We start from the raw sequence: 13,198 nt of genomic DNA on the forward strand, positions 1-13,198 counted from the left end.
AATATACTTATGTGCTTCATTTTTGATATGTTTTATCCATTCCACACCTCGTCTCAACCAATCCATTGAAGCTGCATCAAGAACTGAATCTCTTTCGTTGTTATCCTCTCTCTCTCTCTCTCTCTCTCTCTCTCTCTCTCTCTCGTGACTTAGATATATTACAGCATTTGCCTGGATAGAAGACACATAGGCTCGAGAAGTCGTCGACGGAGCAGAAGCAGATCAAAAATGTATGTATTTAAAGAAATTAATAAACACGACTGAAACTACAAAAGTACATCTAAATTTCAAAAATGAATAGTTTCAAGCCATTATGCCAGATTTTTATCTCGCATGCTTAACCAGATAGCGTCAGCGTAGTGATTAACGACGATGGTATCTTGTTGTCATTTTTATTTATTTATTTATTTATTTATTTATTTATCTTTTTAGCTTAGTTTAGTTATGAGAATGTCATCAGCTATAAAACCAGGGCTAATGCACAGAAGAGAAAATGTCTTCCGCAGAACACGCAGTACTAATGCAGCCGCATAAACGATAGGATATAAACGAATGAAACGCAGCGACAGATTGGAGTCAGAACGTAAACGTACTTTAGTGACTAAACAAGGCTTGGTCTTTTTTTCACCTCGGAGTAAAAGGTTAGATCTTCCTACTGATAAACGTAAACAAAACATTTTACCGTCGTCTGTCTTAAATCTTCGTACTTTTTGTGGGAGTCACCTTTACCTGGATAGGTTTGTAAGACATGGATGAATTTTGTCTTAAGGGACAGTCCTTGAAGTATATATAATGTTCACACGACAAGAGCTTTCCGTACTGTCATGACGACATTCGCTTCGGGGGCCATGATATATGTCGCGTGTATTGAATGCAGACGATCAGAGATGAACAAGAAAACAGTCAATATGGTTGTAGCAAGTCTTTACAGGTAAGCTTCTTTACGTAGTCGGTCGTCAACTTTTATAACAGAAGTTATGGATTTTTCAATGATTCATTTGAACATAGTGTCTTGAATTAACGATTCTTTGATGTTCTGAAACATGTGTTTGCTCTTTTTGAATCATCAACGCTGTACATCCGAATCCGCAGCCACCTTAGATCCAGATCAGCCGTTCCATAATGCTCCAGCAGGTCTGTGCTTGTATAGTTTATTAACCTAATCAGCATTATACGACGGGGTCTACGTTATCTGCATGTGTACCTTACGTATACACTAGTGCATATGGTAAGTGAGTACTAGTGTGAATGTTTCTTCATTGTAATTTAAACATTATCATTTATGTCTTCAAAATGTCGAAACATGGGGAAATAATTGAGAACAGAGAGGCTGTCTTTTGGTTTCACATGAAACAATATGAGAGGCTTGCATTTGCCTTCGATATCTTAATAGAACAAGCTGCCCTGAGCAAGAACAGAGTCAATGATATGCCAATAGGTTTATCAGGTTCACACACTAACAATACACGAGTTCCCCCACCCCCTTCCAATAATTTTATTAGGTTAATAAGATTAAAAGACACGAATCCCTCGTTGCCATTAGGTTTTTAAGGTTATTACACTACGAGACACGAATCCCTCGTTGCCATTACGTTTTTAAGGTTATTACACTACGAGACACGAATCCCTCGTTGCCATTAGGTTTTTAAGGTTATTACACTACGAGACACGAATCCCTCGTTGCCATTAGGTTTTTAAGGTTATTACACTACGAGACACGAATCCCTCGTTGCCATTAGGTTTTTAAGGTTATTACACTACGAGATACGAATCCCTCGTTGCCATTAGGTTTTTAAGGTTATTACACTACGAGACACGAATCCCTCGTTGCCATTAGGTTTTTAAGGTTATTACACAACGAGACACGAATCCCTCGTTGCCATTAGGTTTTTAAGGTTATTACACTACGAGACACGAATCCCTCGTTGCCATTAGGTTTTTAAGGTTATTACACTACGAGATACGAATCCCTCGATGTCAATAAGTTTTTCAGGTTATTACGCATGCAAGACCCGAGTCACCTAGATTCCGATGGATTTAATAGTTTCATATGCCCACAGGGGTTGATTTTAAGTTATCATCTGGGATTATGTCTACATCAAAATAAACCTGCTCAGTTTGAAAACCTTTTGAGAAATATATAATGTTCTCTATTATAAAACTATCGTTTGAATCTAATGATACATGCGAGGAAAAAAATCTATAGATTTCAGTCTGTCAAATTTATATTCAATTTAGGACTGTGATCATATAAACAAATCTCCGCATATCGCAGAACTGAACAGAGATGAAAATGAGCTCGGCGAAAATTCATTTTATCTTTTATTACGATATACGTTATCGGATAATTTAAGAAGATAACGAAAATATGCGAAAACCAGGTGAGTATCGATCTCTTTCGAACTTTTTTTTTGCGCTTATATATGACAAAAACAATTGCTTGATTTTTTTCTTTACTAAATCTGTGAATGACAGTATTATCAAATGCCTGTAAATGTGCAAAGACTAGTATGGTCCAAGGGTAAATCTTTGAAAAATTGAAAACCAAACCATTTCTCTATAAAATTATCCCAATAATTGAAATCAAACGGATTGTTCATAGGTTAATATTCTGAGGTATCGCAAGAATGGATGTGCTGAAATGTTTAAAGGGACATAACTCCAGAAGGACATCTTTCAGAACACAGCAGGCCTCAGGCAACAATTATTGTCTTACTATATCATGTATAACTATTAGTTATCGTACATTTGTAACTATAGCTGATAGAACTTTGTTGTTGTTGTTGTTGTTGTTGTTGTTATTGTTGTTGTTTTTGCGTGATAGTCTTTTGTATGACGGCCAAATATCTGATAGAGGAAGAATACAGGAAAACCTCGGGAAGTACCATCGACCCATAGGAAGCTACTGACAAGCTTTCTCGCATAACGCATTGGACGAGCCTAAGACTCAGACCGACGCAGAGTTATCGGTAAAAGCGAGCTGCTGAGACCACTCACGGCCACCCGTTGCCCAGATGCAAGTTTGTACATTTCCGTATATATTAAAACACCTTACTGCATGAAATCCTGAACATTTTCACAACGATTGGCAGGAACAATTTTTGTTTAAATACGGTAAACAGCATGACTATAAGGTAGTAACAAAAAAAAAGGACCCAAATGACTGCTATTCAGCTCGCACTTTACATATCACTGTGTTCAGTGCGGAGAAGCAAGTATACCAGTCTATACGGTTTTGTATTCTTGAAAGTGTAGCATTTTCTTATGAATATAGCTTGCAATATTTCACAGTAATTCAGAAGTGAAACACATCGTAGAAGTGGCACAATTTTTGGGAATATCGTCCAGAATTAATCCAATCTTGAAGACAGGCCTGTACGACTATCATTTTCTCGCAAATCTGAATCAAATGCTACACATATTCCAACTTAACTCAACAAACCTGATTAATTTTAATATCAATCTAGTAGTGTCACTGCCGTTACAAATTGTGAATTGATGGGCGCTTCTTCCTTAATTAAACGTTTTATTCAAGGCGGTAAAATGATTTCATCAATGTATGATATTTTCTATCCGAAAATCATCGTTAAATGGAAATATATTGATAAATTTACAACTTCTTTGATAGAAATTTAAACAAAAGTTTTAATTCTAAAAGCCTTTTGAAACCTATAAATTAAATGATTTGAAGGAGGAAAAAATGAAAACTGCTGAACTTAAGACACAAAAGTTAATCAGTTGTTTGCTTTTTAAGTCACGTAGCAGTTTGGGCCAGTGCAACGTTTGATATGTGGTCAATGGGTAGTGAAACATGATAACTAAACCTGATTTTCAAAACGAAACACAAAATACCTCCAAAAATGCGTATACGCACTAAAAAAAGGAGTGACAAATTTTGTGTACCAGATATGTTGTGTCAGGTGTCAAGTGGTAAGTCAGTTGTAAAAACATATAACACATTCAAATTGCCTGTAGTAATTAGACAAGCGCCAAGTTGTACAGCAATTGGACAAGCGCCAAGTTGTACAGCAAAAAATGCAAAAGCATTTCAATATCAACATTAACAACACGTGTCCCTCTAAAAGGAAGATAGTTATGTGGAGGCTTTATAATCTGAAAAGTGGTGACGAAGACCTTAGCATTGGTTATGTGGTACTATGTCAAGTTATGGTGGTGTGGATTCAGCCTGGTGACTTGTATGAAGTTTCCAAACGTATAGTTGCTACAATAAATGTTACCACCTGCCGTTTAAATAAGTAATGAGAAAACCATTCTATTAAAATGTGTATGGGGGTGGGAGAATGGAAGGTTTAATCATTTGCATACTATTTAGTAAACTGAATGATTTGACCAGAAAGACGCTAATTCAACGTGGATAGCATTGCTGATCTTTAAAGTGCATACAGTGCAATCAATGCCGTATCAATATGTATAGGTCCTCTAATTTTAAACAAACTTGAAGATAATACAATTCTAACGACAAGAATTATAAAGAATAAAGAACTTTTCTTCCTGTACGATATGTACATGTGTTCTTAAGATTAACTTCCCAAGGTTAATTCAAAATAACCCTTCCAAACATTTCTAGTATGAAGCTGAAATCACCGATAAATAATTAGAAAAGCACTACTGGTGATGCAAGTGTGATATGCGATTCTGCAACAATGCTTTAGTTTACAATTCTAGGTCTCAGTAAAGAAAAACCAAAGGAATATACTTTTTATCAGACATGCTTTATCTTGTTTTTCTGCATCCAAGTTGATTAGACACTTGGGTTCGTACATGTCATACCTTCCGAACATTTATTTTCACGCATATAATAATTCTCTGACAGTTACGAATGTTTTGTAAACAGACGCAGTGGACGGCGTTATAGATTCTTCATTTCTATTCTCTCATTAAGTAATAAGTATCTGTGTTAATAAATAATTCTAGTAAGCTATACAAGCAGATATTTGCCACTAGTGTGTCACACCAATATCATTATCACGTGATTTAACGGCTTGACTCAGTAAAGAAAACAACCCTTAAATGACCCCCAAGGCAAAAGGTGAACCAGGATGATGTACTTTGATTAAACAGTCCAAACTCTGACATTTAAGGGAAAGAATGTTGCAAATGACACTGTGGGAAGCGAGTAGAATTACCAAAAATCTCACTTAACATGATTTTTAAGCTATTAAAATGGGCATCGTAACAAAAGCGCGCAAGACAAAAGCGTGACGACATAAGCCCACAGACAACTGCGTGCAATGATAAGGGGGCGCTCACCACTTAGTATATACTTTTGAGAGAGTGACGTATGTAAGGTGAAGTTGTTTGCATTTAAAACATGCACAATGGAGAGAATGTTGGCATACCTCTATGCTACATTAATGTAATGTGGATGATATTTCTTTGGATATTGTACTTTTGGAAATTGTACATGATCTAAGCACACTGCTAACTAAAATGACTGCTCCCTTGTGCTAAAAAAAAGTCAGCCTGAATTAAGTCTAAAGTACACTATCCATAAAAGCTATTAAAATAGGGAAAATAAATTTTGCCAGACTAGACAATACCAGCTTCTGAAAGTGCAATGAATGAATTACCAAATATATAAAATGTTAAAAAAGTTACCGGCTCTTTTTTTATATATATTTTACCTCTAAGTTCAGGAAGTGTAAATGACCAAGCGGAGCTAGTACTGTTTTGAAAGATGCACATCTGGAGTAAGGCCAAGCTGTATACTCTATAACCCATATTACACCCATCAATCATACACCAAAATAAAGGGAATTAAAAGTTCTTTAAATTATACCTAAGATACACGAGGTCTTTTTTTAAGTAGCAAGTATAACCAGTGAGGAAAGCCGGAGAAATTCTTTTTCTTTAAAATTCTAATGCGAAACTGTAGAGCGCCACCTAAACAACCCGACAAATACGTGCAAGACAAAAGCTCGCATGTATACAAAAGATAAGGTTGAGAAGACAATAATAAAGGTTAGATGAGAAGACAATACCAAAATGTTAACTGAGAAGACAATACGCACAAGTAAATTGCAGTCTTCTTTACAATTAGACTGTGTGGAAAGACCAATATCACTACGAATTCAAATTTGAGAAATTTCGTTGGGGCATCAGACAATCAGAGGCATCTAAACCAAAGTACGTTCGTCTTAATCGCCGTCTCCAGGCTTTGGTCCCAACATATGGAACAGTACCGTTAGAAGATTACTTGCGAGGAATAGCTCATGACATTAACATCTAACATTTCTACTTATGATTTGGACATAAATCAGACTAGTTTTGCACAATATTCTCCTTTTTCAACATTTTAATAAGTCAATAATAGGTTTGTTAACATTTCACAAGTGTGTATATGGTGCCCGTCGTATATAGAGTAATAAACATTCTAAGTAAATGAACCAACATTTTTTTTAAAGCAAATTTATATGTTTTATTTCTTTAACGCATTATATTGAAACAGCATTTGTTCACACGTTCATAGGCGCGCTTATGTCGGCGCGCATTTGTCTTGCGCGTTTTTGTCGGGTCACCATTGAATTGACGCCAGGCAGTAAATATCTGAAATTTAAAATAACTAGATTTCTAAAACAAATTGAAGAAAAAAAAATAATTAAACAGTTCCTAAAACATCAATTTATACACTTGCTTAAAATTTATAACGACATCTACAAAACGTGTGAGAGATATAAGGTTTGTGGCTTCAGTTGTAGGCTGAAAACGATTTGAGAACCCTGATTTTCAGGCCTCTTACCACATACATTTTCATTACTGTGACGGTTGCACGCATTGGGGTGGGGTTCTTCCAATATATATTAATTAAATTATGATGAAAGTTCCACCCGGGCTCGTGGGGTTAGAAAGTTAAATTAGTGACGAGGTAGATTTACAGCTCTGAGCCCCCAGTCAGCAATGCCGACGGCTAAATTACAGAGAACACGAAGATGAAATTCAATTAATAACAATTTAATAAATTCGATAATTTAAAACGATAAACTCACTCGTCTTTCCCTCTACGAAGTGACAGCCTAATTCATCCCGTGATTTACAGTGTGAGTTCGATTTTCCCCCTGTCCTTGCGTCTACTCATCTCTTTCTTTCCCGCTAATTCCTTCCTTCCTTCCGTTCCTCCAACACCGCCTTCGACTCCGTTTCCTTCTCGACTATCTCCTCCTCCAATTTCGCTCCCAGTTTCCTCTTCCTCCCTTCTCTCCCCTTTTCCTCCTAGACTTCAACTTCTCCCGACTTCTCTCCTTTCTTCTCCTTTCCTCCGTTTCTCTGAGACTACGAGACCAAACTGTAACTGGTCTGTCCCTCAAAGCTTCCTGTGAAAAACCACAAGGCGTTAACATATGCTTTATCGAATCTCACCTCACACTAGATCAACAATGAATCATCAGATAAGGCTATTATGGTTTCTTTCACGCATGCGTACACATCGAAATTCCCACACACTTCTTGCAGGGTAAACAATGGCGTAATAACACGGTATCAGCGAATTGTCATACAGACATCAATACATTGCGTCACATCAGTATATACACATATATATATTTAATCTCATTGTACTACAATCTGACAACAATCAGACGCATGTCTGTACATTACACTCCCACAAGCGTACACAAATATTCAACAATGGCATCTGTACACACTTTTGTATAGTATTGTTTAATTTTTTTATTATTATTATTATTATTATTTATTTATTTATTTATTTATTTTTTAGCATAAGGTGAATATTCTATTCAATACATTCGTCATCTTTCAAAAGATAGGTTTGATTCAGTTTTGCTTCTTCTTCCCTTTTTTGTCTCTTAAATGCCCTCCTTTTGCATCTGTCACTGTTTATTTCCTGTTCTAGCGATGTTGTTGGGTTGGGTTCTTTGGATTTTTCTTCTACTGGTTTTCCTGTTACTTGTTGTGCTTTCTGTTGTTGTTGATGGGTTTGTTTTTGTGCTAATTGGTGTTGTTGTTTCAAGCTCTTATTTTCTTGCTTTTCGTGCCGATTTGTGCGTTGTAGCTCTTGTTTTTCTTGCTGTTGTTGGAGTTTATTTTGTTCATTTTGTTGTCTTTGTTGTTGCCATTGTTGTTATATTTTCCCTTTTTGTTGTTTTGGTTCTTGTTGTTGTCGTGATTGTGATGTTATTTTTCCTTGTTCTATTTGATGCTGTCGTTCCTGATCCCCTTGTTGTTGTTGTTGTGTTTTCCCTTGTTGTTGTTGTTGTTTGTTTCCTTGTTGCCTCATAGTTGGTACGATTTCCAATGTAGATGTGTAGACTTGTTCTGTGTTCGTTGACTGGTTTCCTGGGTTTTTAGGGCATCTATGTGGAGTGTGTCCTGTCTCTCCACATCTGTTGCACTTTCTGTGGTATATACAACCCTTATACCAAGTTTTTGTCAGAAAGCCATGTAGGTAGAAGGCCCTTTTGATCTCTCTTAGCTTTGTTTTTCAACTTCCAATATTCTGGTACCGTTGTATATATTGAAACCTGGAACTGTCGCCAGCCTTGATTTCTCTACTCCTATACCGAAGTTTTTCTCGAATCGGTCAACCGTTTCTTCTAGGGGTATTTCCATAGGGATATCCGATAGATATAGTTCTCCTGTCTGTTTCTTGATCTTTTTTAAAATGGTTGTTGGTTCTTTAACTATTACAGTTTCTCCAGAAATAGTTATTTCTCCAAACTGAAGCCGGTGATTTCCCTATTGGGCGTATTATGTATCCCTCGTATCCTTTTCTGTTGATGGAGTAGATTGTTTCTAGAATGTCCGGGTTCGTGATTATGAGGGCTATTATTACTGTAGATGTATTCGGAACTCTTTCCCTCGGTATATGTCTCATGTCTAATTCCTGAGTACCTTCCTGATATTTGCATTCAATAAAGGATCCTTCTTCAGTCTCAATTCTTCTTGTTTTGAAGAACAGTCCTAGTTTCCTTAATGCATTGTGAGCCTCCGCCAAGTTTTCTCGTTTTTTTCCTTTTGTGCGAATAGTGTTCACTCTATATTTTCTCCTCTTGTATATCTGTGTAATTTCTTGTTTATGGTCCTATATTAACAAATTTCGATTCTGTATTTTTGAAAATTATAGTTTTAACATTCCATATTTCAATGATCTTACGAGCTGTCTTGGTTGCCAACCCTCACGCTGTATAGTCGAATGGTCAAGATGATACTCCTTTGCTTCCTGTAGCTTGCTTGGGTGGAATGGCTGTTCGGAGTTACTCTATCCTCCTCTGGGCAATCTCTCTAGCGAACTAATTCTTGCCGGAAGACGCGGAGGTATCATTCTAGCCAAATCAGGGTCTCTCCCCTATCTCGATTCTGATTGGGTCGCGCTGTGACCCTGTCCAATCGTCTTAGCGGCCAGTTCAACCTGGCTGTCTGTCTGCAGGGAAAAGAAGTTAAGACACTCCCACTTCTTCGGACAACTTCTTTTGATCTGGACAAACGTTTCCACATCTAGGTGATAATTGACTATCTGGCGGCGTCGCAGCTCCTAGGTCTGGCTTTCCACTTCTAGCCACGGCACTCTTACGTAAGGGATTAGTGCTAGCCTGCAGCAATGTTTAACATCAAACAATGGCTTGTCAGAATTACCTTGATTATACATGTTTCAAACTGGGGCTACTCTGGGTCGGGGTAAACGTGACAATTACATATTACGTATACTCTTTCATAACTACATAGAACGTTGATGTTGTTTGCTCACACTAATTTACTTTTGTGGATGAAATAATGAGAGTTTCCTCACTATATGACACCCTCATTTTTGTGTATTACGCAGTAGAGAGACTGACGCAAGGGAAGTAATCAAAACCAAATTAATGACATAGGACGTCCTTTAGTATTGCATATCAATTTGTTCATTACAGAGAAGCAGAGCCGATAAGAAGGGGGGGGAGGGGCAACCGGGCTGAACAACACTATTTAATTTTATAAAAGAAAAATTTTGTTTGAACAAGAACTAGGAGAGTCCTGGGTGTTTCTTTCCCTAGGGCCCGTGTTCGCTGTCTACTGCCCTGCGGCGAAGGCAACTTTAAAAGTCTGGAACAGCGATACAGTTTCGTAAACTTTAAATTCTTCCATGTTATTATCACGTTGACTTGTAATATTTCAAAATAATTCATCCTTGAATACACCATCTAACTTTGTGCTATTTTACAAAATACTTTCCTGACTTAGGTCAACTCCGAATGAAGCTAAATGCGGTTATCTGCTCCTAATGAAATATGTCCGATGTACCTGACGGACGGATCTTAGCAAACTCTGGTTGGGAAAAAAGTCCGATTTAGTAACCAATAAAAGGGAAGGACATCATGGACGCTGAACCATCCGTACACTAACAAAAGTAACGAATGGTTACAAGGTCTATTTCACCGCTTCTGATCCTAAACTGGACAAGACAAAATCATAACCTGTAACTAAAATATCTTCTTCAAATCCCAATATTTGTTTCGAAGTGACGTCATCCCGAGAAAGTAAATTTATAGTGAACCTGACATGTCTCTTCTGAACTGTCCTAAAATTCTTAGCGGTGTATCACGGATAAAACGCACAGAAATTTCCTGAATTATCCTTGAAGAGTCGTCTATGATCTCTTGAAATTTGATGTATCTGTCAGCGAAAATTAATTTCGATATGTTTCAGGTTCCTCCCTAAATACCGCACCAGACACCGTCTACGTTACGTGCTTCTGTTGCTGTCTATTACGGCCGTAGCTTATTATCTTTACATCAGGAAAGAAAGCGTTTCACATGGTATGCCTGTTTTGTGAGTTTTTTCTCTCTAATATATCGTCATCTTTATCAGTCTGCTTCTAATTTCTTTTTTCTCCTCGTCATAATAACCACATATGTTAAGGGACACCTTTAGACCTGAAAATATAAAACAAGAACTTTTTAGAAAATGCCAAGTATACTCGGAGAAAGAAAAAAGACTCATGTCAAAGTTGATTTACGAGTTTTAAATGAAAATACAGAAACAAAACCTATTTTAGAATGACAAAACTTTTGTAATCATGTGGTGAAACCGATGTATTTGAGGATAGAGAACTTGAAGATGACTCAAGTTCAAATGAATATAAACTTCCCAATAATATGCCGCAGGTAATTAAAGATTTGTTTAATGATCAAACCCTAGATTGGGTGAATTTACTATTGTTGTTAATTTTTTATTTCTAAGACTGGAAACATGTGGGAGTACCAAAACCAAATAAAGATATTTATTTTCGAGAAATGGCAACCAGTATAATAATCCACTGAATTAATGTTGCACAGCAAAGAGAATTACACGTATTTTGAATTATTCATTGCATGAAGACCAAACGGGATTTATTTCTGGCAGATTTATTAGGGTAAATGTTAGCATAGTATATGTTTTACTTTAAACAGAAAAGCAAGATATCACTCGTCAAATATGTCCATAAATTTTGAAAGATATCAGACACAATGTACTGGAAATAACTAGATACAACTTTACGATATTCATCTTTGAAGATTCAATGCTAAAATGGATTAAACTATAAATAGATTTTGTTATAATTTTATAAGGGAGCTAATTCGTATATACTGCAAAACGGGCATGTGTAAGTTTTGTAACTATAAAGGGAAATTGTGTACAAGGAGTTCCAATTTTTCGATACATATTTATTTTGTGTGCTGATGTTGCTGGGAACATAAACATTTAAACAGTAAAACGAATTACTGTTAATAAACTGTAACAGGAGCATATATTTTATAATTTTATATAGTTATGCTTTAATTAGGCAGAAGTAGGTATTTTATTATTTTATGTAGTTAATGTTCATTGATGAGTGAAATAAAGTCATCAGTTGTAATTATTGTGTGATTCTCATTTTACACATATTTAGCCATTTATGCAACCTTGAACCAGGTTTACCTGTTAGAGTTTTGTTCACTGAGCAATGAAGCTACTCTGATTACTGTTCATGCTGGGTTATTCTATTGTATGACAAGTGGTAAGTATCTTTCTGATTGGTTAGTTTGATACTTATCTGTATCAACAACATAGTATGAACCGCATATAAGTGGTGGTCATTCCACTGAAGCTTCTTCAAGGTGCTGGTCATGGCATTGCATTAAGAAAAGTGCCTGATGATTCTTTGACTTCAAGGAAAATATGACTTGACCATTGTCCCATATGATAAGATAAATAGATTTGTAATATGGTTCATGTAACAGTTTATTTTATATGTACTCTGTATACTGCTCTAGAAGATATGTTGATGTATTTCAGTACCTTTAATAGGTTATCAACCTGCATATTCTTTTCTGAGCCTATCATTCTGTCCATACGATTGTCTGTATATCTGCCCTCTACTTTTGTTCTACACACTGATTGTTGTGTTTAGGTTTATTTGGTCAACTATCTCTCTAGATGGATAAATATATGGTGTATTAAGTCATTCGCATTGAATGTACTTTAAACAGAATCAACGTAAACTTGCAGACTAATAATGCACTGATGACGGTATTATTTATTGTTGTAGTAAATGTATTTTTTATTGTATTTGTAGGATGTAACAAAGCAGGAGAAATGTATCAATCTCCACTTATCAACCTCATTGCACAATAAAACCCAATAATAACAAATGCTGGACTTGTATCGTCTTTTCATTGAATAGAAGGCAAGTGCTGTGACAAAACAAAACACAAATTAAGTCAATATGCTGACGATACTCGGCTATTTTTTAAATGGTAGCGAAATATCACACAGAGCAACATCTGAAGTGCTGCAAAATTGTTATATAATGTTTAGATAACAAATCTACGTAGATTTGAACATTATTGAAACCAAAGGTACGAATGTTTAAGAAAATGTAAGAATATTCTATGTAGAATAGACTAGTGCAATCTGTGTTAGAACATTTCGAAAACAAATGTAAAATTGTCATCAGTTTGATTTAGAATGAGATCAGTGACCTTTTCAATTTTTTGGCGTACAATTATTCAAGTCGAGTATATGATATTTGATATTTAATTTTCTTCGGAAAATAAAGATACAAGCTACTTGTAGTAGTTGGTAAATGAGTAAAAAGTACTCTGTATGGAAAATTCCTATAATTACCACAGCCCCCAAACTTCGATACACGAAAAGGGATACCAATGAAAAAATAGCACGCATTGTTCTTCCGTGATCGCGACAACTTTGTCTGGATTGATGGGTG

General features: G+C 36.1%; 1 protein-coding gene across 1 annotated transcript in view; it reads left to right on the forward strand.

Moving 5' to 3' along the window:
• Positions 1-701: 701 nt before the first annotated feature.
• Positions 702-13,198, forward strand: part of LOC149778286 (alpha-1,6-mannosyl-glycoprotein 4-beta-N-acetylglucosaminyltransferase-like) — a 38,237-nt gene continuing 25,740 nt past the window's right edge. The window contains exons 1-2 of the mRNA XM_089938299.1: positions 702-931; positions 10,660-10,769. Coding sequence (XP_089794425.1) covers positions 825-931; positions 10,660-10,769 — 217 coding nt within the window. The 5' untranslated portion in view covers positions 702-824. The remainder of the gene's footprint in view (positions 932-10,659; positions 10,770-13,198) is intronic.

Source organism: Sinohyriopsis cumingii, chromosome 17 (assembly GCF_028554795.1).
Source record: "Sinohyriopsis cumingii isolate HCF-2022 chromosome 17, ASM2855479v2, whole genome shotgun sequence".
In the NCBI taxonomy this organism is placed as follows: domain Eukaryota; kingdom Metazoa; phylum Mollusca; class Bivalvia; order Unionida; family Unionidae; genus Sinohyriopsis; species Sinohyriopsis cumingii.